The sequence below is a fragment of the Bos javanicus genome, chromosome 26, assembly GCF_032452875.1.
Source record: "Bos javanicus breed banteng chromosome 26, ARS-OSU_banteng_1.0, whole genome shotgun sequence".
Classification (NCBI taxonomy): Eukaryota; Metazoa; Chordata; class Mammalia; order Artiodactyla; family Bovidae; genus Bos; species Bos javanicus.
The window spans coordinates 41,827,165-41,852,224 of NC_083893.1; the positions used below are offsets into that span (position 1 = coordinate 41,827,165).

At 49.9% G+C, this 25,060-nt stretch overlaps 1 protein-coding gene across 15 annotated transcripts in view; it reads left to right on the plus strand.

Moving 5' to 3' along the window:
* The window catches only part of LOC133239499 (deleted in malignant brain tumors 1 protein-like), a 45,470-nt gene extending 24,166 nt beyond the window's left edge, over nucleotides 1–21,304 (plus strand). For 7 of the 15 annotated variants that reach the window (XM_061403751.1, XM_061403753.1, XM_061403760.1 and 4 more), the window contains 16 exons: nucleotides 341–367; nucleotides 1,338–1,367; nucleotides 1,925–2,248; nucleotides 2,663–2,689; nucleotides 3,273–3,305; nucleotides 4,097–4,123; nucleotides 4,720–4,752; nucleotides 5,543–5,569; nucleotides 6,166–6,198; nucleotides 7,262–7,291; nucleotides 7,528–7,669; nucleotides 9,306–9,514; nucleotides 10,597–10,781; nucleotides 17,674–18,062; nucleotides 18,655–18,923; nucleotides 20,745–21,304. In XM_061403751.1, coding sequence (XP_061259735.1) covers nucleotides 341–367; nucleotides 1,338–1,367; nucleotides 1,925–2,248; nucleotides 2,663–2,689; nucleotides 3,273–3,305; nucleotides 4,097–4,123; nucleotides 4,720–4,752; nucleotides 5,543–5,569; nucleotides 6,166–6,198; nucleotides 7,262–7,291; nucleotides 7,528–7,669; nucleotides 9,306–9,514; nucleotides 10,597–10,781; nucleotides 17,674–18,062; nucleotides 18,655–18,923; nucleotides 20,745–20,911 — 1,952 coding nt within the window. In that variant the 3' untranslated portion in view covers nucleotides 20,912–21,304. The remainder of the gene's footprint in view (nucleotides 1–340; nucleotides 368–1,337; nucleotides 1,368–1,924; nucleotides 2,249–2,662; nucleotides 2,690–3,272; nucleotides 3,306–4,096; nucleotides 4,124–4,719; nucleotides 4,753–5,542; nucleotides 5,570–6,165; nucleotides 6,199–7,261; nucleotides 7,292–7,527; nucleotides 7,670–9,305; nucleotides 9,515–10,596; nucleotides 10,782–17,673; nucleotides 18,063–18,654; nucleotides 18,924–20,744) is intronic. The other 8 variants (XM_061403757.1, XM_061403765.1, XM_061403766.1 and 5 more) reach the window with 4 other exon arrangements.
* The last annotated feature ends 3,756 nt before the right edge of the window (nucleotides 21,305–25,060 follow it).

Consider the following 25,060-nt stretch of genomic DNA (forward strand, 5'->3'; position numbering starts at 1 on the left):
GGGGTCATTTCTGCTTGAATCCATTCTCTGGACGAAGAGTTATGTGTATGGAGAGGACAGAGCTTTCTCCTGTCCTCCACCCAAGGCCGAGTCCAGGTGTTTATATTACCAAGAAGTATCTAGTCAGCAGGACATGCTGATGGCTCTGTGGGCTGTGCCGCCTCATTAGATGAGTATGTACCTTTGATGACATGATCTGGGCTCACAGCAAACTCTCAGAAAAGGCTTCTTCTCCCCGGACTGTGGAGCCCCTCAGAACCCACTGTCCTGATCCCAGTCACAGGAACTAGACCAGGATTCTACGGACCTTCTTTGTAATCCTGCTCTGTTTCCCCTCCAGATTGGTGGTATCCAACAACTGACTATGGTGAGCGTCATTCAGATCCTGCTCAGCTACCAGCATGCAACATTCCAGTCCACAGACCTGGGTGCAGTTCTTGCCTCTTGGGTCCGGGTTCTGAGGTCACCACCTCATCCACTCTGGACGGTTGCCTTCACTGGCCAGAGTTATGGATAAGCTTTACCTATGAGTTGTGCCATATGTTACTCAGAATGCTTTTGTTTGCAAGTATTAGGATGGCCACTCGTGCTCTCTTAATTTGGGCTGGTGCCACGGCCTACACATCGAGGATACTGAGCCATAAGGCAACCTTCAGGTACAGCTGGATCCAGAGGTTCCAGGACTACCTGTCTTAACCACTTTTGAGCCCTCTGATTTCCATGTGTTGGGCTTCATTCTAACTTTCATTCCTGTCATGGGGGCAGGGGTCAGCTCCAAGTCTACATCCCAACAGGAAGAAAGAGCCTCTTTGTTCTAGATCTTCAGCTGACAAGTCCTGGAGAGACTGGCAGACTCAGGTTCTGCCTCCTGAGTCCTGGACCATGGCTCCCCCAAGGAACTGGGAAGCACGGTCTGGGCACCAGGTCTGCTGTGAGCAGGGCAGTGGCCCCTGTGTGACCTGCCAGGCACCGCCTTGTCATCCCCTAAGGCCGAGCCTGACAGATCACACACGGGACTTGACCTGGAGCTGGAGCCCTGTCTCTGCCTCAGTGGAGCTATAAAAGCTGTGAGGCTGACGACTGGCTCCGGGTCCACTGTGTCATCAAGACATAGAGTCAATTACCTTGATATTGGAAATAAGAGATGCTGGTCTGTTGGGACTTCTCAGGAGGAGCCTCTTTGGAGGGTTGAGGATGGCAGAGGGCCCCCCACCCAGCCATGGCAGAGCAGGTGCAAGGACTGACACCTCAGCTGCTCTGCAACTTAGCATCCCCCCCTTAGCCCACGTGAAGCCCCTTCTGTGCACTGTGTCTGACCTGCGTTCTCTCTCCCCCAGCTACCGAGACCCAGACCACGGTTGTGCCAGGTGGGTCCTGCTGCCTTTTGACTCCAGGACGTCCCCTCCCCCACCGTCACCCCCAGGATTCAAGCTTAAAAAAAAAAAAAAGATTCAAGCTACACTTTGTGTGTGAAAGTACCTGAATACGTACTGAGTGGAAAAGTCTTCAGAATAACCTTGGGCTGATGGAGTGGGTTCCACATAGGGGTGAATGGCCGAACTTGGCACCCTGTTGGGAATGGGTAGCTAGTGTAAGTGGTCTCCAGCTGCAAAAGGTCATTCTATCCCAGAGGTCTGGGATGTAAGCTGTGGGCTTCCCACCTGCATCCTGAGACAGGATTCAGTGCCTGAATTGCTGAATTTGGGGATGCCATCAGAGAACCTGCAGAGCTAGTCCACAGTGCACAGTCAAGGCTTCTACACACGCCATCGGAGATAAAGAGTGAGGACCACGCTCAGTCCAGTCCTTATGGACTCACTGCCTAGACCTCAGCAGCCTTCCCCTGGAAGAAATCTGAATCTCAGTCCTCAGTGCCTTTTCCTTCAGGAGAAACAGGAGGCTGACTTTTCCTGTCTCCTTCCAGGAACCGAGTCGGGTTTGGCCCTGAGGCTGGTGAACGGAGGTGACAGGTGTCAGGGCCGGGTGGAGGTCCTGTACCGAGGCTCCTGGGGCACCGTGTGTGACGACAGCTGGGACACCAACGACGCCAACGTGGTCTGCAGGCAGCTGGGCTGTGGCTGGGCCATTTCAGCCCCAGGAAATGCCCGGTTCGGTCAGGGCTCAGGGCCCATTGTCCTGGACGACGTGGGCTGCTCAGGCTATGAGACCTACCTGTGGAGCTGCTCCCACAGCCCCTGGAACACACACAACTGTGGACACAGCGAGGATGCCAGCGTCATCTGCTCAGGTTGGTTTCCATGACCGCCATTTTAGTGAGTGATTTTCTCCCAACAAGAGCTCTTCTTTGCACTGTGCTCCAATCACACTGAGCTTCCATGGAAGATGGGCTATTTCCCTTCCTCTATCACTGATAGATGGCGGGTGGGTTTCATGTATCCACTGCAGCCCCTTCTGTACTGGGCCCCCAGAGCAGGGGTGTGATTACAGGTTGTAAGAGCAAATTCCCCTCAGACTTTTTTCATTTGTAGAGGCTGATGTTCTGAGCTTGATGTTTCATATTCAGTTCTTCTGGACAAAACCCAGGCTGCCCTTTTCAGGCCATGGAGGGACCAGGCACTCAGCATCTCTGTCTCAGGGACCTGATGGGTTTCTTGCATTGAGCCTGGGTGATGAGGTTGATCATGCTTCCTCTTTCTTGCAGCTGCACAGATCAACTCCTCAACTCCAGGTGAGTTCCAGCAGCCCCACACAGTGAGACTGCTCTCTGGGATTCCACTTGTCACATTTATAAAAGAAGAACACCCTCTTCCTAGGGAGTCATTTCCCTCCGAGGACTCTGGAGGCTGTCCAGTGACCGACCAGTGGAATCCCCAAGACCAGGGCTGTCACTCAGCTGTCCCTGGAGGGACCTCTGGCCCCATGCCACCTCCTGCTGCCAGTGCCTGGTCAGAGCTACTATGAGGGGAGACAGGATTAGGTCCTCTGATCATTTCTTTGAAAATAAGTGTCCCAGTCTGACCACTTAGAACCATGACCAAGTAGCAGACTCGCAAATATCTATCAGTTAAAAAATTTCTTCAGGTTGAAAGCAATTCCCCAAATGATCTTTTCCCACAGTGATAATATCTGCTCCTGAATCAGGTGGGAATTCTATGTACTTAGCCCACGTGGTCAGTAATACTGTAGGTGGGAATAGTCAAGCTTCTGAGAAATCCTTATTAGGACGAGGATTTCCTTTCTCCATGAAAATGATGATGATGGAATTTAACAATTTGGGGCAGCCTCCTAAAATCACTTGTTTTTCGCTCTAGGTTGGCAGCCCCCACAAACCACAACCACTCAGAGTAAGTAACACAATTTTCCACCTGACCTGCAGGCCTTGGGTTTCCTCTCCCCAGGCTTGGCTGCTGGTCTCCGGGCTGCAGTCAGGGTGCTCACTCTCCAATGAGTCCACCTCTCCTGACTGTATGCCACATGATTACCCCAGCTGATGTCCCAACGCCAGGAGGGCTGGGCCTCTCTCCAGGCTCTTCTTTGTCCTTTACTAGTCTGACCAGGATGAGATTCCTACATCTAGTCAGTCTTTAGATGATGCTGACCACCTGTTTATGTCCAACTCCTTGCCTGGGACACTAGTCGGGGGTCAGAGCAGACTGGATGGACTCTGCTTCACTGCTGAGCTTGGTGTGTCACCAGCAAAGGCTCCCAACAGCCTGCTTCTGAGTTGCCACTGAACCACCGCTCCCTACCCCACCCTGCTTCCAGATATTTCCTCTGCATGCTCACGCTTCCCTCCTCCCCACCCGGATCCCTACAGCAGCAGCAGCTTCAGCCTGCCCCTCCCCATGATCCATTCTCTCAGTGATGGTCGTCTTCAGCCAATGGCAAGGTCCATCCCTCACATCGAGGAGGGGACATCCAGTTTGTAAGAGTGAAATTGCCCAGATATTTGCTGATGTTTGTGAAGAACGATATGCGAGATTGATGTTTCCTATTCAGCTCCTGGGTGCAACTCCTAGGCCGCCCTTTTCTGGCCATGGAGGGGCCGGGCACTCAGCATCTCTCAGGAAACTGATGGGTTCATTGCAGCCCATTGTGGATGCTGAAGCTGATCATGCTACCTCTTTTCTTGCAGCACCAGGAGTCAACTTCTCCACTCCAGGTGAGCCCCAGCAGCCCCACCCAGCCAAATCCTCTCTGGGATTCCACCTCTCAGGTTTCCAATAGAAGAGCAGCCTCCTCCTGAAGAGTCATTTCCCTCCGAGGACTCTGGAGGCTGTTCAGTGACCCTCTGGGTCCTCAGGACCAGGGCTGTCACTCAGCTGTCCCTGGAGGAACCTCTGATCCCCTGGCACCTCCTGCTGCCTGTGCCTGTTCAGAGCTGCTGTGGGGTGGAGAGGATTATGTCCTGTGATCACTTCTATGAAAATAAGTGTCCCAGTCATGCCAAGCAGAACTGTCACCATTGTAGAACTATGACCGAATAGCAGCCCTACAGAGGTTTATCTCTTAAATAATCCTTCATGTTCAGAGCGATTCCCCAAATGATCTTTATGACACAAGGAAAATATCTGATTCTAGTATGTTTGGATGTGGTGTGTCTCTGACCCCTTTTGTCTGGTCAGTGTAAATTGGTATAATCAAGTCTCTGAGAAGTCCTGAAGTAAGGAGAACGATTTACTTTCTCCATCAAACCCTTGAGTATGGAATTAAAAAATGATCCAGCAATATCCTAAAATCACTTGGTTTTCTTTCTAGATTGGCTGTCCCCAACAACTACACCCACTCAGAGTAAGTATCACATTTTCCACCTGACCCGCAGGCCTTGGGTTTCCTCTCCCCAGGCTTGGCTGCTGGTCTCCGGGCTGCAGTCAGGGTGCTCACTCTCCAATGAGTCCACCTCTCCTGACTGTATGCCACATGATTACCCCAGCTGATGTCCCAACGCCAGGAGGGCTGGGCCTCTCTCCAGGCTCTTCTTTGTCCTTTACTCGTCTGACCAGGATGAGATTCCTACATCTAGTCAGTCTCTAGATGATGCTGACCACCTGTTTATGTTCAACTCCTTGCCTGGGACACTAGTCGGGGGTCAGAGCAGACTGGATGGACTCTGCTTCACTGCTGAGCTTGGTGTGTCACCAGCAAAGGCTCCCAACAGCCTGCTTCTGAGTTGCCACTGAACCACCACTCCCTACCCCACCCTGCTTCCAGATATTTCCTCTGCATGCTCACGCTTCCCTCCTCCCCACCGGGCTCCCTACAGCAGCAGCAGCTTCAGCCTGCCCCTCCCCATGATCCATTCTCTCAGTGATGGTCGTCTTCAGCCAATGGCAAGGTCAATCCCTCACATCGAGGAGGGGACATCCAGTTTGTAAGAGTGAAATTGCCCAGATATTTGCTGATGTTTGTGAAGAACGATATGCGAGATTGATGTTTCCTATTCAGCTCCTGGGTGCAACTCCTAGGCCGCCCTTTTCTGGCCATGGAGGGGCCGGGCACTCAGCATCTCTCAGGAAACTGATGGGTTCATTGCAGCCCATTGTGGATGCTGAAGCTGATCATGCTACCTCTTTTCTTGCAGCACCAGGAGTCAACTTCTCCACTCCAGGTGAGCCCCAGCAGCCCCACCCAGCCAAATCCTCTCTGGGATTCCACCTCTCAGGTTTCCAATAGAAGAGCAGCCTCCTCCTGAAGAGTCATTTCCCTCCGAGGACTCTGGAGGCTGTTCAGTGACCCTCTGGGTCCTCAGGACCAGGGCTGTCACTCAGCTGTCCCTGGAGGAACCTCTGATCCCCTGGCACCTCCTGCTGCCTGCGCCTGTTCAGAGCTGCTGTGGGGTGGAGAGGATTATGTCCTGTGATCACTTCTATGAAAATAAGTGTCCCAGTCATGCCAAGCAGAACTGTCACCATTGTAGAACTATGACCGAATAGCAGCCCTACAGAGGTTTATCTCTTAAATAATCCTTCATGTTGAGAGCGATTCCCCAAATGATCTTTATGACACAAGGAAAATATCTGGTTCTAGTATGTTTGGATGTGGTGTGTCTCTAACCCCTTTTGTCTGGTCAGTGTAAATTGGTATAATCAAGTCTCTGAGAAGTCCTGAAGTAAGGAGAACGATTTACTTTCTCCATCAAACCCTTGAGTATGGAATTAAAAAATGATCCAGCAATATCCTAAAATCACTTGGTTTTCTTTCTAGATTGGCTGTCCCCAACAACTACACCCACTCAGAGTAAGTATCACATTTTTCACCTGACCCGCAGGCCTTGCGTTTCCTCTCCCCAGGCTTTGCTGCTGGTCTCCAGGCTGTAGTCACGGCACTCACTCTCCAATGAGTTCACTGCTCCTGACTTTCCTGCCACGTGGCGTCTCTGTAGCTGATGTCCCAACCCCAGGAGGGCTGGGCCTCTCTCCAGGCTCTTCTTTGTCCTTTAATCACCTGACCATCCTAAGATTCGGGTCTCTGGTCAATGTCTAGGTGAAGTCTCCCACTGTGTAGGTCCCACCCCTCGTCTGGGACACTAGTCCCAGATCAGTGCAGCCTGGATGGAGCCTGGCATGTAATCAACAAAAGTTCCCAATAGCCTGCTTTTGAGTGGGTGCTGAACCGCCGCTCACTGCCCCCACCCTGCCCCATATGTCTCCTCTGCATCCACAGCCTCCCCTCCTCACCACCTTGTCTTCTACATCAGCAGCAGCAGCTTCAGGCTGCCTCCCCCTGACCCATTCTCTGCAGTGCTCTAGGGTATCTTCATCAAATGCCAAGGTCTGTCCTGGCCTCGAGGCTGGAATCCTCAGCACCGTCTGGACCCAGATCCTCAGTGCTCAGGATAATCTCTAGGGCTTGAAAATTCTTTCCCATTGTGGAGTTGATTCCTGCCATCCTTCCCATCCCTGCTCCATCCACATAGGGGGTCCCCAGTTATGCCAGCTACTCTCATACCTAGGTTCCTTCACACATGCTGTTCCCTCTGCCTAGAGCACACTTCTGACCTTTTGGCCTCACCTCTCTGTGTACCCGTCCCCTTTCCCTCCTCAGTCTGGATCAGGAGCCAAATCTCCCAGCTCCTAGCACCTCTTGGGCTCTGCTCCATCACAGTCGCATCCCTGGAGGCTGGGATTTGCTCTTTTCCATCCTCTTCTTTAGGCTGTGAGCTCCCAGAGGGCAAGTCCCGCATCTGGCATCTCTCTGGGAACTTGGGGTTGGCATTTTTCCAGCGCAGAGCTGACAAGGACTCAGCAGCTGAACCAAGGTTGCCAGGAAACTGATCATTATCTTTTCTGTTTGTCAACAGATCCTGATTACAACGTCACCGGCCCAGCCAGTAAGTTCTGAGCCCCACTGACCAGTCCCCCTTCCCTTCTCCTTGATGACAGTGACACTGGGGAGGGATGAGGAGAACAGTGAGGAGAGGGCTTCCCTAGGTATGGCCTCCCTGTAGGGGCACCGCCCCGACCCTCAGTAGGCAGTCCAGGTGTAGGCACCTCCCGGTGGATTTCCCCCATGTGACTGTACAGTGTACACTGCGGGTCATCGGCATTTCTCCCTTTGTCCCAACAGCCTGCGGAGGCTTCCTGACCCAGTTTTCAGGGAACTTTTCCAGCCCATTCTACCCTAGGAACTATCCGAACAACGCCAAGTGTGTGTGGGACATTGAAGTTCAAAACAACTACCGAGTGACTGTGACCTTCAGAGATGTCCAGTGAGTGCATGTGCAGCGGGGAGGGCCATGTGGTGAGCCCCTTGCAGACATTCTAGGAGGAGAGAAATGGCACTTCAGGAGAGATATTTGCCCCACTGCCCTTTTTTTCTATGGGTTCCATTTTTGACCGAGCCTAGAAGCAGCCGTGGAGGGGACGCCAGGATCAGAGTCCTGGGTCAAGTTGCAGGTCCATCACTGCTTTGCTGTGTGACCTCAGGAAGTCATTTAACTCTCCTGAGCCTCAAAAGAGGAGAATATAATATCCGCTCCCCTCCCCTCCTGGTTCCTGGGAAAGTCACAGGAGAAATATATGAAAATACTCGGGCAGTGTTACCCAATGGGAGGGGTTATTGTTAGAAGTAGTAATAGCACAAAGAATCCTATTAACAACCACACTAGTTTTTCTGAACTCTTTTCTCTCTGCTCCCTCTTTCTTGGGGGAGTGGTTTCGGGCAGAAGAGGAATAATTCCTGTGACAGAGCTTAGGTTATCTGTTCCTCATCCAGTGAAGGGTGGGAATCCTTGTTTTAAGCAGAGGAGACAACATCAGAACCACCAGGATATATGACTGGCTCAAGGGGCAGGGGTGACCACACTGAGACACCAGTAGCTTGTAGAGTCCTGGAAAGGGGGTACCGTCATTTTTTCTCTAACAGTCACCACTGAACAAAGTAGTTTTTTTTTTCTTGATTTCTGCTTGCGGTGGCCTGGGAGTTTCTGCCTTGGAAATTCGCGTGAAGTTTTGCAAAAGATATGATGTTATTTTAATCTCTTCATCATTACTATTCATTTGGGGGATTGTACTTAAAGCTCATGAAATTCTACAGAGGAAGGTTGACCGTGACTAGTTCTGAGCCAGCATCTTAATATCAGTGACCACCGTTTGTGGCATCTTAGGAAGCACTTTTCCACTGTTAGAGCCTCCTGATAGCTCTCTTCAGTACACTTGCATTGGGAGATTTCACCTTTATAAATAAGAAATCCGAGCTGCAGAGAGGTTATCTCATTTGCCCAATATTTACTTGTTCAATTATTTGTTTCTGTCACTATGAATTCATGGATTTTAAGAAAAAAATTCTATGGGAAACTGGGGTCTTTTTCATCAAAGAAGAAGTCGAAGGTGGGCTGTCATTCTTTCTTACGTACTGCGAAGGGCTGTCAAGAGAGGAGCTGTAGATTTCATATGCATGACCCCAAAAGGCAGGACTAAGACCGATGTATGGAGGTCATGGGAGGATGAACCTCCACTGGATTTAAGAAAGTCTAACAAACTGATGGTTACCAGTGGGGAGAGGGGTTGAGGGAGGGGCGCTCAGGGTAGGGGATGAAAAGGGACAAACCATGACGTAGAAAACAAGCTACAAGGCTCTATGCTTTCAATACAGCCCAGGGAGGATAGCCAATATTTTTTAAATAAGTATATATGGAGTATAGCCTTTAAACATTGTAATCACTGTATTTACACCCATAACTTGTGTAATATTGTACATTGACTCTACTCTGGTGAAAAATGAAAGTCTATTCCTTTCGATTATTAATTTTGTCGGAGTTTCTGGCTTAGAGGCGTAAGGCCTCTGACCGCCGGCATCAAATCCTGGTTGGAAGTGAAGCCAGACTGTGTGTTCCGTCTCTGCAGGCTGGAAGGCGGCTGTAACTATGATTACATCGAAGTGTACGACGGCCCCCACCACAGTTCCCCGCTGCTCGCCCGGGTTTGTGACGGGTCAAGGGGCTCCTTCACCTCATCGTCCAACTTCATTTCCATCCGCTTCATCAGCGACATCTCCATCACCAAGAGAGGGTTCTCAGCTGAATATTTCTCCATTCTTTCCAATGGGAACACGAGTAAGTCCCCGCCCATCCGGGGTGACACCTCTGAGCGCCTTCAGTGGCTCAGCCATCCCAGGGCTGTGGAAGGAGAAACGAGAGCCACCCCATCAGGCCGCCAAGGCTTGGTGTTGGGCAGAAGGGGGCCAAGAGCAGGGGATCTGGGGACTCTGGCTGCCCAGGACTGGCCGATGGGTGGTGGGTTGGCCTTTCTATGGTCAGCAGAGACGAAGTAGAAGGGGTGAGAAGATGCTGTCATCAGACAGTGAGATGTCAGTGCCAAGGACAGAGGGGACCACCTGGCTTGAGACCTTGTGGCCTTCCCAGAGTGAGGGACACTGTGACCTTGTCCTGAGATCTAGCACATTCAGCTGATTCCTGAAAGTGGTCTGAGCTGCTCTCTCAGCCACATCCAGCAGAGGATGGCAGCCATGGTTGTATCTGTTAAATGGACTGATGTACAGATTGACCAGAGGCCGGGCAAAGAGATGTGCTGGCTATCTTTGCAGTCAGGATTTTAAGCACTGACCTGCCCTTAGCTGCAGGACCTATGCTAAGTCCATAGCTAAGGATGTTGACTTCCCAACATCCCTGCAAGTTGCCCCAAGTGTTACTCTGTGTGTATGTGTGTTAGTCACTCAGTTGTGTCCGACTCTTTGCAATGCCATGGACTGTAGCTCATCAGACTCCTCTGTCCATGGAATTCTCCAGGCAAGAATACTGGAGTGGGTTGCCATTCCCTTCTCCAGGGGATCTTTCCCACTCAGTGATTGAACCTGGGTCTTCTGCATTGTGGGCAGATTCTTCACCATTTGAGCCACCAGCAAAGCCCAAGTGCTATCCTACTAAAAGGATAAATGGCAACCTGGCAGAAACATTTTGTTGTTTTACATCTTGCCTCCATTTCTCCATCAGAGGAATCCTAGTCCCTGTGCCCTCATAGGGGTCTCAGGTGAATGAAACTGACTTGAGCCCCAGGGCATCTGGAGGGGGGTTGGTGAGCTGTGTCCACAGGAAGACCATGGGCCAGCCATCTCAGTCTTTCTGTGGGCTTAGCGGGGGTGCGGTGACTGACTGCACTGTCTGCCTTTGGCCCCCAGAGCTGCTTTGCCTGCAAAATCACATGGAAGCCAGAGTGAGGACGAGCTACCTCCAATCCCTGGGCTACTCTGTCAGGGACCTTGCCATTCCCGGCTCGGACTCAAGCTACCAGTGTCAGCCCCAGATTACGTCGAGCCTGGTGACGTTCATGATCCCCTACTCCGGCTGCGGCACCATCCAGCAGGTAAGCTTGGAGCTTCCCCCCACCTCCTGCCAAGCAAGCTTTCTTAGCGGAGGATGCTATGCTTTGGGAATCCTGGGGACCCAGAAAACATGACTGTGGTATAACCAGAACATAATCTGGGTGAGGATATAAATGTGTTCCTTGGTGTCATGATGTGGCTCCAGCCACGTTCAAACAGAAAAAGAAGGAAGGTCAGCGGGGAGTTTTTTCCCACAGTGTCCATCAGAGAGGGTGCCTGGCAGGCTGCCATCAGGTCAGCAAGAACAGTAGCAACTCCCAGGGGCCGTTCCAGGTTTTGAAGGTCCTAGAGCTTATATAGGTTGAGGTTGGGGTGGGTGAGAGGGATGGGTGCCTCCTTCATGGAAAGAAAGCAAGCATATCTTACTTTTAGAAATCTTACAGAAACGCATGGTGGTGCCAGCATATTGCTGACCCCTGGGAGGACCTGTGCTTGGGGTCGGGGTGGGGATGGGGGTGCTAAAGCCAAAACTTAATTGTTTTTTAGTTGCTCAGTCGTGTCCAACTCTTTTGCAACCCCATGGACTGTAGCCCACCAGGCTCCTCTGTCCATGGGATTCTCCAGGCAAAAATACTGGAGTGGGTTGCCATTTCCTTCTCTGGGGGATCTTCCTCATCCAAGCATCAAACCAAGACAGATGTTTTTTACCACTGAGCCGCCAGGGAAGTCCTTAAGCTTATTAGCTTCACAATACATCTGCCTCCGCAGGTGTCACTTGCTGAGCTGTCACCACCTAGGGTGACCAGCTGTCTTGGCTGACCTGGGGCTTGGCCGATTTTAGGGAGAAGTCCTATGTCCCGAGAAACTCCTCGATCCTGTCACCCTACAAGTGACAGACCCTGAGATCAGTCCCTGTCAAACTCCCCGAGTCCCCCAGCAACAAGATGCAACAAGCCTTCCCTCATTATCACCCCACTTGAAAAGCGGGGAGACTGGGCTTCCAGGAGTCAAGCAGATTGCTTAAGGCTCCTTAGCCAGGTAGGTAGGGGCAGGGCTGACGTCAGACTCTGAGAATCTCAAAAATGTGGCACTGAGTGAAAGAAGGCAGGCACACCAGATGCCCTGCCCTGTGATTCCATTTCTGCGAAGCTTAGAGATGGAGAGTCAGCATGTGATGGGCCAGCCTGGTGGGGGAGATGCCTGCAAAGGCAGATGGAGCTCTGGGATTATGAGAATGTCGGGCCTCTTACTGCCATCAGTATGGCACTGCTGGCACTCGAGAGTTGTTGCATTTAACTTCATGCAAATTTATTTCAAACTCTCCATTCAAGATCTGAATTTTTGAGTGCCACCTAAGTAACCACTTCCAGATCTTGTCTGTCAGGAAACAGTTCAGTTCAGTTCAGTCGCTCAGTCGTGTCCGACTCTTGGCAACCCCATGAATCGCAGCACGCCAGGCCTCCCTGTCCATCACCAACTCCCGAAGTCCACCCAAACCCATGTCCATTGAGTTGGTGATGCCATCCAACCATCTCATCCTCTGTTGTCCCCTTCTCCTCCCACCTTCAATCTTTCCCAGCATCAGGGTCTTTTCAAATGAGTCAGCTCTTTGCATCAGGTGGCCAAAGTATCGTAGTTTCAGCTTCAGCATCAGTCCGTCCAATGAACACCCAGGACTGATCTCCTTTAGGATGGACTGGTTGGATCTCCTTGCAGTCCAAGGGGCTCTTAAGAGTCTTCTCCAACGCCACACTTCAAAAGCATCAACTCTTCGGTGCTCAGCTTTCTTTATAGTCCAACTCTCACATCCATACATGACCACTGGAAAAACAACAGCGTTGACTAGATGGACCTTTGTTGACAAAGTAATGTCTCTGCTTTTTAATATGCTGTTTAGGTTGGTCGTAACTTTCCTTCCAAGGAGTAAGCGTCTTTTAATTTCATGGCTGCAGTCACCATCTGCAGTGATTTTGGAGCCCCAAGAAATAAAGTCAGCCACTGTTTCCCCATCTATTTCCCATGAAGTGATGAGACCAGATGCCATGATCTCAGTTTTCTGAATGTTGAGCTTAAAGACAACTTTTTCACTCTCCTCTTTCACTTTCATCAAGAGGCTCTTTAGTTCTTACTCACTTTCTGCCATAAGGGTGGTGTCATCTGCCTATCTGAGGTTATTATATTTCTCCCAGCAATCTTGATTCCAGCTTGTGCTTCATCCAGCTCAGCATTTCTCATGATGTCAGGAAACAGACACAGAGCAAATACTTTTATTAGGTTTGTTGTTGTTTAGTTGCTGGATCGTGTCCGATTCTTTGGGGACCCCATGGACTGTAGCCCCCCAGGCTCCTCTGTCCCTGGGATTTTCCGAGGCAAGAATACTGGAATGCTACTCTAGGGGATCTTCTTGACCCAGGGATCCAACCTGTGTCTCCAGCATTCGCAGGCGCATTCTGTGCCACTGAGCCACCTAGGAAGTTTTTTATTAGGTTTAGGTCTGCAGCAAATATACAGCATGAAGTGCTCAAATGTGTGCAGTGTGTGTGACACACATGATCAGAGGGTTTGTCAGTCACCAAAGACATTCTACCCATTTGCTGTGTGCCAGGCAAGGGGCCCCAAGGGTGCAGTGCCTCGTCTGTTTCAGTCACAAGGAACAGTGATGGAGGCAGGGATGCTGATTAGCTAACCGGGTGAGCCCGTGGGCGGCGGATGGGTGCCTGGGCCCGAGGGTCTGCAGTCACCACTGTGGCCACCCAGCTCCCATAGGATCTCCTTCTGGGAGGATCTGAGTGGGTCATGGAGGCATAAGTGCAGAGAAGATGAGTCACACCCTGCAAATGCTCTAGTCCACCTGGCTTTTACATTTCACAGATCAGTCATATTGGATTCTGGTTTGTCCTGAGTTTAGTCAGGGGAAGTTGGTCCACCACAGGCAACCACCCCTCCAGGCTCCAAATGTACGGCCTGGAGCCTCTGATGTCTGGGCTATTCCATCTGTGTTCCTTCGTTTCTGTTAGGAGATGCCAAAGCCACAGGGCAGCCCTGGTCTTCTAACCTGGATGGTCGTGGGCCGCGTAGGTTAATTCTTATTCCTCTGCTTATTTAAATACCTGTATCCTCTACAAACCATGCCTCTGGGGCAGGCCCACATTTCATTCATCTTTGCCATGGCCTACGCCCCTTGGTGCAGAGCCTCAGCCTTTATAATCAGATTATTAACGGCTAGTTTGCGTGTTAGACACTGAACTCTGAGTTTCAATGAGACTTTCAAAATTCTTGAGACAAACTTTATTCCCATTTAATCAAGAGGAAACAGAAGCTTACAGAGGTTAAGCCACTTGCTCAAGGCCACATGGTCACGAGTGGCAGAGCTGAGATTCAAAGACAGGATAGTGTGATCCGTAGCTGGAACTATCTGCATCTCCTCCAGGTACCCTGTTTAGTCGGTGTCGGGCAAATGTAGAGGCCAGGACAGCCTGGTCTCCCCACCCATCCCACACCTTGCACAGTGTGGGCGTGCATTCTCAGTCACTTCAGTAGTGTTCGACTCTTTGCGACCCCTTGGACTGCAGCCCACCAGGCTCTTCTGTCCATGGGATTTCTCAGGCAAAAATAACTGGAGTAGGTTGCCATGCTGTCATCCAGGGGATCTTCCCAACCCAGGGATTGAACCCACCTCTCTTGCATCTCCTGCATTGGCAGGTGGGTTCCTTACCCCTAGTGCCACCTGGGCAGATGTCTAATAATGAATTTTAAAATCAGAACGGCTTCTTATGATCAAGAACTAAACTCGCATGCCACGTGGCTTGGTGTGCGTTCAGAATCTAGCTTGACCATGGAAACCAAAGACAAATGTGGATTCAAAAACACTTTCATGTGAATGTACAAATTGAAGACACTTCAGTTCATCTTTGAAGAAGTAACAAGATGGCAACATTTATGTGATTTATTGTGCTAATCACTGGCACTCCAATATAAAGTTCCCCATTTTTTAAAAGAAAATATAAATACAGCGTACTTCCCATAGAGGCTTCCCTGGTAGCTCAGGTGGTAAAGAATTTGCCTGTAATGTAGGAGACCAGGGTTTAATCCCTGGGTCCAGAAGATCCCCTGGAGAAGGGAATGGTTACCCACGCCAGTATTCTTGCCCGGAGAACCCCACGGACAATAGAAGCCTGGTGGACTATAGTCCACATGGTCGCAAAGAGTCAGACACAACCGAGCGAGTAACACTTCCCATGGAGGCCTGGAAGGCATAGAGCCCCTTCTAGGTTCTTCTCCAGACCTGAGGCCAAAGTGCAGGCTCTGGCATCCCCTGTAGCCCAGAGCCTCCCTCTGACAGGAGAAAAGGGAAACCAAGGTCAGAGAAGAGGCAAGGTTCCCCCAGCAGCAAAACCACTTTGAAAGTGAAAGTGACATCACTCAGTCGTGTCCGACTCTTTGCGACCACGTGGACTGCAGCCCACCAGGCTCCTCCGTCCATGGGCTTTTCCAGGCAAGAGGACTGGAGTGGGCTGCCATTTCCTTCTCCACTAAAACCACTTTCAGTTCAGTTCAGTTCAGTCGCTCAGTCGTGTCCGACTCTTTGCGACCCCATGAATCACAGCACGCCAGGCCTCCCTGTCCATCACCAACTCCCGGAGTTCACTCAGACTCACGTCCATCGAGTCAGTGATGCCATCCATCCATCTCATCCTCTGTTGTCCCCTTCTCCTCCTGCCCCCAATCCCTCCCAGCATCAGAGTCTTTTCCAATGAGTCAACTCTTCACATGAGGTGGCCAAAGTACTGGAGTTTCAGCTTCAGCATCATTCCCTCCAAAGAAATCCCAGGGCTAATCTCCTTCAGAATGGACTGGTTGGATCTCCTTGCAGTCCAAGGGACTCTCAAGAGTCTTCTCCAACACCACAGTTCAAAAGCATCAATTCTTCGGCGCTCAGCCTTCTTCACAGTCCAACTCTCACATCCATACATGACCACAGGAAAAACCATAACCTTGACTAGACGGACGTTTGTTGGCAAAGTAATGTCTCTGCTTTTGAATATGCTATCTAGGTTGGTCATAACTTTCCTTCCAAGGAGTAAACGTCTTTCAATTTCATGGCTACAATCACCATCTGCAGTGATTTTGGAGCCCAAAAAAATAAACACTGTTTCCACTGTTTCCCCATCTATTTCCCATGAAGTGATGGGACTGGATGCCATGATCTTCGTTTTCTGAATGTTGAGCTTTAAGCCCACTTTTCACTCTCCACTTTCACTTTCATCAAGAGGCTTTTTAGTTCCTCTTCACTTTCTGCCATAAGGGTGGTGTCATCTGCATATCTGGCCACTTTAGTTACTTGTTAAACTTTTCTCTTTTCACAAGTCTTTCTGGAAGGAACTAACTCAGAGCTGAGCTCTGCGACTTCAGACATGGAGTGAAAGCCTCTGCAATACATGCTGTTCTAAAGAATAATTATATTTAAGTTGTACAAGTGCTGGCTTCAGAAGGGAACTTGTCTAATCTCCCAAGTGGCCAGGAATGCACTTTTGCTTCTCATGGTGTACATGTGTAACTGACTCAACGACTCACTTTTCTTTTGACTCAGCCGCAGGGCATGTGGGATCATAGTTCCCTGACTAGGCATTGAAACTTCATCCCCTGCCCTTCAACCACTGGACCACCAGGGAAGTCCCCCTTCCATGTTTTTTTTTTGTTTTGTTTTTTAAAGAGTACGGTTGTTTCACATATTACAAGGGCTTCTATCTAGGCCACTATTTTTGTGTCCATTCCTGCAAAGGCGCCCACAACTGGTGGGAACTCATACCAGGCAAGGTTCTGACCATCACAGTGTTTGGGAGGGAGAGTCCCCCCCCGCCCCGCCCGTCTCCACCTGGGAATGCTGCTCTTGTGCTCACCTCACCTGCGGCCAGAGGGTCGTGACCATAGGGCTTCCAGGGGCACTTGCTCACCTGTGACCTTTTGGCCATTTGGGCTTGCTACTGCCAGCTCCATCCTTCTTCCATCACAGTACTTTGGCTGGGCTTCTATGCTCCAGGCCTTTCCTCCATTCCATGAATTTGTATTGATGCTAATGATGCTATCATCAGCACTACCAAGCTCTGGGAAAAGAGAGATGCTTAGACATCACCCTTCCTTGAGCTGCTCATAGACCATCAGGTTGCGAGACCCTTTTCCCTGGAGAGGTTGCTCTTACAAGACATAAGCACATCAAGCAGCATGAGAGACCAACAATCATATGAGTTTGCTGCTTCCTGAAAGGTGCAGTAGGAAATGGTGCTGTGGTTTGGGGAGCGGAGAGCCAAAGCGTGACGCAAGTGCTCCTGCACTGCCATGGCACCCACCCCGTGCTCCATAAGAACCTCTGGGGAGGTTCCTGCCCAGAGGTCAGAGAGCTGCCACGGCTATAAGTCTGGATCTCTGCTGCTTTGGGCTCCGGCAGCTTCAGACACCAAGCTGCAATAGCCACACGCATCCCCACAGCACAGTGAAATCGAATCCTGCCAGCCACCCCTCCCTCACAACTGCCTCCCTTGATTTCTCCCACCAAGAGTGAGACTGAAACAGAACAGCCCGAAGGGCCCCAAGCCAGGAAGACCAAACTCAACTTAGTCATGCAGCCGGGGTAGGGGTCATCCGGACACACCCATCCTTCCATGAGCAGCAGCTCCCAGGAGGACCACCAGCCTTGTGGTCTGTATCCTGAGGCAAAGGAAAGGGGAGGTATGAAAGGAGGGGATCTTGCTGCGAAGTGTGTCCATCCCGGGTAACGGTAGCCATAGCGACAGGTACCTCCCATCTCTCTGAGGCTTTGGAAGCATTTTGCAGTCTTGCAGCAACACTTCAATCTCCTCCTAACCCAAACCAGCAATGAGATGCCCTTAGTGGATGACATTTGCCTGATTCTGCTCTCCTTCCTGCCCCTCCCAGGTGGATAACGACACCATTACCTACTCCAACTTCCTCAAAGCGACTGCTTCAAGAAGCATCATCAATAGGAAGAGGGACCTCCAAATTCACGTCAGCTGCAAGATGCTCCAGAACACCTGGGTTAACACGGTCTATGTTACTAATGACACCATAGACATTGAGAACACACAATACGGCAATTTTGACGTGAACATTTCCTTTTATACATCCTCTTCATTCCTGTATCCGGTGACCAGCAGCCCATACTATGTGGACCTAAACCAGAATTTGTACCTTCAGGCTGAAATCCTCCGTTCTAACCCTTCCCTAGCCTTATTTGTGGACACCTGTGTGGCATCACCAAATCCCAATGACTTTACATCTTTGACCTACGATCTCATCCAGAGCGGGTAAGTAGCGTCTTCTGGGAGTGGACTTCAGCTTTTACCTGATAAACTCATGCCCAGCTAGCCCAGAGCACAAGGAATGCAGACTGGGCTCCAGTAGCTCAGGCTTCAGCAGCCAGGCTATCATTTCTGGGTATCTGGAGAACTCAGGGAGTTGTCAGTTGTCATCCAGCAGTTTAGCTATAAAGTAACACTAGACCAAGTGACTAAACTCCAGCCCAGTCTTAAGGTTCCAAAGATATGCATGTAGCAGGAGCAACATTGATTTTGAAGCAGACTGCAGTTGAGAAGCCAGCGCAGTGCCATGCTAGCTGCATCACCCTGGATAGAAAATCGCACCTCTCTGAGCCAGTTTCTTCAGCCATCAGATGAGTGTAGTGAAGCCCTTATCCCAGTCTGTTGGGAAGGTTAAACAAGAGGTAGATGGCACAGTGGATAAAGAGGCTGCCCAGCAGGTGGTCCACAGGAGGGTTGTGAAGGGAGCAGGTGACCCCGTGACCGCCATCCTCCCCAGAGGACGTGCACTGCGTGGTCGGGTGGCATGAGGAGCGCAGCGCCTTGCTGAGAGCTCACAGCCACTCCTCTGCTCCTCCAGGTGTGTGAAGGATGAGACCTACCAAACCTACCACCAGCCCTCGTCCAACATCGTCCGCTTCAAGTTCAGTTCCTTCCACTTCCTGAACCGCTTCCCCTCCGTGTACCTGAAGTGCAAGATGGTCGTGTGCAGGGCGTATGACCCCTTCTCCCGCTGCAACAGAGGCTGCATTGTGAGGGCCAAGAGGGATGTGAGCTCCTACCAGGAGAAGGTGGATGTCGTCCTGGGACCCATCCAGCTGCAGGCCTCGCCCCAGAAGAGGAACCTCGGTAGGTGGCCCCCCTCCCACCCCCCCATCTGCCTGGGACCCGGACTGTGGGCCACAGGGACTCAGGCTGCTTCCGTGGCTGTCCTATTTCCCCTTGAATAGGGCACCTGTGCTATATGACATGGAGTCGATACAGAGTCAAACTAGACCTGGTTCCCATGTTCTTCCAAGGGCTTCTGGTCTGTGGGGGGGATGCATGTGAGGGGTTTGGTCAAGACAGTTCTAACCTGGGACACAGCATACCTGACACCTTTATCCTGTGAGTTCTGAATACCGATCTCACACTCATCCATGAAACAAAAACGTTAATACTTAGCTCTTAGGACTGCAGAGAGGGTTACATAAAACACCATTAGTTACACTGCTTTGGCCTCTGCCTGGTACAAGTCATTGGCTGCAAAGATCAGTGACTTTGTTACCATCATATTGTCATCAATGTTAACATTAATGATCACATTATTACCTATGATGATAACAAACTGTACCTTAAGGGTTGTGACCTCAGGGTCTGTGCAGGGCCGTGTAGATCCAGGCAGGACTGGTTTATTCTGACAGCTCCTAGCGGCTGACCCTGGAAAAGCCATTTCATTTTCTGCACCTGGAATGGGGAGCAGAGTTCCCCTGCTGTGCTGTGCTGTTGTGGGTGCAGATGAGGTTATGTTTGCAGAGGGATTCCCATCATTTCTGGGCCAGGCTGGGCCAGGTCAACAAATGTGGTGGTGTTAGTGGTGGGGCAGCAGTAGCTGCCACAATCCCCCCTGAAGGCACAGGCTCATCCTCACAGAGGTTCTTTGATAGCTCCCTCCCTCCCAGGGCCCAGACCCAGGCCCTCCCCTAGTCTGGCTGCTTCCAGGCTCTTCCCTCACATTTTCAGCATTCCGGGCATTTTTGTTGTTGTTCAGTTGCTCAGTCGTGTCTGACTCTTTGAGATGCCATGGACTGCAGAACGTCAGGCACTGTCCTTCACTATCTCCCAGAGCTTGCTCAAACTCATGTCCACTGAGTCAGTGATGCCATCCAACCATCTCATCTTCTGTCGTCCTCTCCTCTTGCATCCAATCTTTCCGAGCATCAGCGTCTTTTCCAATGAGTTGGCTCTTCACATCAGGTGGCCAAAGTATTGGAGCTTCAGCATCAGTCCTTCCAGTAAATACTCAGGGTTGATTTCCTTTAGGGTGGACTGGTGTGATCTTTGGAAGATCATCTCTGGAAGGTCTATTATGTGCTAGGAGATAGAACTAAATAGATCAAAACCCCTGCAGCTCCAGCAGGAGGAGACACAGCTCCATCACAGGTCACCTGCCATGGCGGGTGGAGCTACAGAGAGAAGGAAGGTGGGGCAGGGACCGGACAAAGGGTGCCGATGGGGCACCGCTCCTGTCTCTCCTCTCTCTCTATTCCCACTGACACAGCAGTAGCTCAAGGTCTGTGTCTCTGCCTCTTGCTGGGACCTTTGTAGCCATTCCCAGATGGGGTCAAATGCCCCAACTCCCTCCCTTCACATCCATTAGGCGCCTTCAGCCGGAGAGACTATCCCAAAGCCCATCTCTGCCCTTATGTTTAGAATCCTTCATTGCTCCTAAGAGCTGACAAGACACTGAAATCTCCCAAGGCTGACACTCAGCTGCCCTCGAGGCGGGGGGAATCTGGCTTCAGTTTCCTGAAAAGCACTCCTCTCTCCCTTTATTTTTTCCCTCCCACCAAATGGTTCTGATTGCCATCACCGAGCCCTGGGACCCCCCCGCCCACCCTGCGCTTACTTGTCTCCCCTTCTCCTTCCCTGCTGGGCTCATCCTGACCTCAAGTCTCCTCTCCTTCCCAGACCGGCAGGTGGTGGACATAGAGGAGGAGACCAGCACCCACGGGAGCTACCACACTGCCGCCATTTTTGCCGGGGTCCTCGTGGTTATGGTCGTGGCCGTGGCAGCCTTCGCACTGGGGCGGAGAGTGCGGGCGGCCTGTGCCCAGCCTCCAAGCACTAAGATGTGAAGCAGGAGGATGTGGTGCTCAGACCCAAGTCCCTGTGCTCTGGAGCCATGTGAGGAGGGAAGAAACCAGCATCCAGAGCTTGGTACCCAGAGCACACAACTGTGTTAAACTCTGGCCTGGTGCATGGTGGGGGTGGATGGAGGAGGGGGGTGAGAAAAATGAGAGCAGGTTTCCCCCAAAACATGGGCTCGGCACAGGGACAAAATGTCAGGCAAGCAGGTCAGGGACCTAAAAATCCTGCCTGTAGCAGGGATCTTACACACTAGGAGCACTTGTTGTGGATAGAATTTCTTTTCTGACCTTTTAGGAACCAGATTCTTCGGCCTGTGGTGTATATATCTTAGCCTTTCCTTGTTATAGGGCAAGCTGAATAAAGAACTTTTTTCAAAGCAACTGTCAGATTGGTCACTTGTTTCCGAGGCTGCACCCAGCATGGACCTCTTCATGTTTGGTAGACGGGTAGAGGGGCTCCCGCAGGAATGAGAATGGCCGCAGGGCCCTGCGCTGTAGTGACCCCAAGACTGGGGAGACTGTGGAGTGAGCAGTGGACAGACAGGACCGACACAGCTTCCCAGCTGTTTCCAGTCACGGCCCCTGGGGGTCTTCATAGGCAAGGTGACCGCGGGTGGGCAGACTGCCACCCACCCCCATATCTGCCTGCCTCCCCTCCCAGACCCATTACAGCCTCTGTAGAAGAGCCCTGGGGACACTTCCTTCTTGCTACGAGTCCTTGATGGAGCAGGTAGTTTCAGGAGGCCAAGGCTGACCTGAGGACCCTGGGGCAGCATCAAGCTGGGGCTGTGGGTTGAGAGGGTGAAATGTTAGGAGCTTACAAGGGGTCACAGGACAGAAACCAGCAGTGACCCTGGACACATCTCCTTCCTCCCATATGATCTCCTGGGAGGTGTGAGGAGGAGAGTGGATTTGGTGGAGGGTCAGGGAGTACAGGAAGTGGGAACCTTTAAAGTCTGTGAAGGCATCTCCCGCCAGGCTGACAGGGGGCCAGGTTGACGCTGCGGCAGAGGGTTGGCCATGTGGCCAATAAAACCTCTGTCCTTTGGCCAGTGGATCCTCATTTAAATCACTCTTGTTTGATGAAATACTAATGGCTGGTGGGGTGAAGCTCAGGGGTTACATGGGAGCTGGGACCCCCTGTCTCTCCTACAGGCAGGACCTACTGGAAGGACCAGGAGCCAGCCAACCTCATGGGGACTGATGAGCATCAACCCACCCAATGACCATCAACCGAGAGAGGCTGATGAAAATCTTCTGCTGGATCTGGGGCCCCACTGTGGGAGGCAGAAGACAGACACAGCTGGTGCTCTTGGATCTCTGACCAGATCTCCTACTAGAGCTGCCCTTGGTTCTGGACTCATGGCCCAGGAAAGGGCCATGTGGAGGTCACTGCAAAACTGCTAAGACAGGAGAGGAGAGTGTGGGGATGGAGGATGGGGACAGGGCAGAGGAAGAAAGACACAGAGATTCACAAAAACATCCCACTCCAAATGGACCTGTGAAACCAAACGACAACACATAAAATAGACGAAATGCTAAACACGTTGGCCAACGAAATCAACAATTGGAACAGATATTCACTCCGGATTAGCTTGTTTGGGTGAATGTTTTAACAAGGTGGGCTTCCCTAGTGGCTCAGATGGTAAAGCGTCTGTCTGCAATGCAGGAGACCTGGCTTCGATCCCTGGGTTGGGGAGATCCCCTGGAGAAGGAAATGGCAGCCTACTCCAGTATTCTTACCTGGGAAATTCCATGGACCATGGAGCCTGGTAGGCTACTGTCCATGGGGTCACAAAGAGTCAGACATGACTGAGCGACTTCACTTTTCACTTTTAACAAGGTGAATTTTAGGTAACATAGGATGAACCATTTTAAAGTGTGTACTTCAGTGGAATTTGGTATAAGTACCATGTTGCTGCTGCTGCTAAGTCACTTCAGTCGTGTCTAACTCTGTGCAACCCCATAGACGGCAGCCCACCAGGCTCCTCTGTCCATGGGATTTTCCAGGCAAGAGTACTGGAGTGGGTTGCCATTGCCTTTTCCAAATCACCATGTTGGGCAACCACCATCTCTGTCAACTTGCAATGCATTTTCAGCAGCCCTAAATGAAGCTCTGTGCCCATAAACGGTCATCCCTCTCCACCTCCATCCAATTGGAAGATTAACACTACCTCGAAACCATGAATCTTTTATGTCTTTATGGATTTACCTAGCATTCTAGATTAATTTTTTAAGATTAATTTTTAAGAACACTCCTGCAAAGATTGTAATTGGAATCTTAAAGGTGACCAATAGTATTATTGAAAGCATAACTTTTAATATTTCTAAAAAAAATTATTTTGAAATAACTTAAAACTCATACAGGCACAGATTCTCAACAAAATCATAGTATACTGAATCCAGCAATGTTTAAAAAGAATTATGCACACAGTCATATGGGGTCTGTTATGAGTACACAAGTCTGGCTCAACCTTCAAAAGTCAATTATTGTAATCTAGCACATCAAAAAGGCAAAAAAGAAAAATCACATGATCAGAACAATATATGCATGGAAACACTTGAAAGAATTCAGCTCATTCATCAGAAGTATTCAGAATGAAATAGGAACAGAGAGAAACTTCCTCAGCTTGTAAAAGAATATGTATAAAAACCCCATAGCTGGCATCATACTTACTGAGAGACAATGCTTTCCCACAAATATCTGGGTCAGGGCAAGTATATCCTCTCTTACTACTCATTTTCAGTATCATACTAATTACTGAAAAGTTTTGTTTCCAGTATGCAATAGGCAAAGAAAGTAAGTAAAAAACATTCAGATTGGTAAGGAAGATATACACTTTGTTCACAGATGACATGATCATTTCTTAGATAATGTGAAAGAATTGTTTAAAAAAAAACTACTTGAAGTAATATATGATCATAGTAAGGCTACAGAATAAAAAGGTTAATACACAAAAGTCAATTGCTTGCCTATATATTAGCAATGAACAAGCAAAAAAATTGAAATAAAACCTATATAATTTAGTTTAGAACCCCAAAATGAAATGCTGAGGTTTTAATTAAACAAAATTATTTCATGATTTATATGAGAAAAACCACAAAACTCTGTTCAAAGACATCAAAGTCCAGCTAAGTGAATGGAGAGACAATCCATGTTCAAGGCCAGGAAGACTCAGTATTGTCAAGATCCCAAATTGAGCTATGAATTCAATGCAACTCCTTTGATATCCCAGCAAGTTATTTTGTGGGTATTGACAAGCTGATTGAAAGCTTTATTTGTGGAGGGAAATGATTCAAATAGATGAGAAATTATTGAAGGAGAAGAACAAAATTGGGAGACTGACACTATCTGACTTCACAATTTACTACAATGCTACAGTTACCAAGAGAGTATGATCAGCTCACACAGCTTAATTAAAACAAAACAAAACAAAATTGCTCAAAAAAATGCAGAAGTCCTAAACAGACATTTCTCCAAAGAAGACACACAGAGGGCCAATAGGCACATGAAAAGAATCAATACCACTAATTATTAGAGAAATACAAGTCAAAACCACAATGAATTATTACATCACACTGATCAGAATGGCCATGATTAAGATGTCTACAAATAGCAAATGCTGGAGAGAGTGTGGAGAGAAGGGAACACTCCTACACTGTTGGTGGGAATGTAAATTGGTGATGCCACTATGGAGAACAGTACAAAGGTTCTGTACTTAAAAACTAAAAATAGAGTTAATATATGATCCAGAAATCCCACTCCTAGGCATATATCCAGAGAAAGCTCTAATTAAAAAAGATACATGCGCTTCCCTGGTGGCACAGTGGTTAAGAATCTGCCTGCCAATGCAGGGGCCATGAGTTTGATCCCTGGTCCAGGAAGATCCCCCATGCCACCACGGAGCAGCTAAGCCTGTGCACCACAGCTACTGAAGCCTGTGCTCCACAAGAGAAGCCACTGCAATGAGAAGCCTGTTCACCTCAACGAACAGTAGCCCCGATCTCCACAACTAGAGAAAGCCCACAGCAATGAAGACTCAGTGCAGTCAAAAATAAATACAGAAAAATAATTTTAAAAGATATATGCACTCTAATTAAATAAAATAAATCATTGCAGCACTGTTTACAATAGAA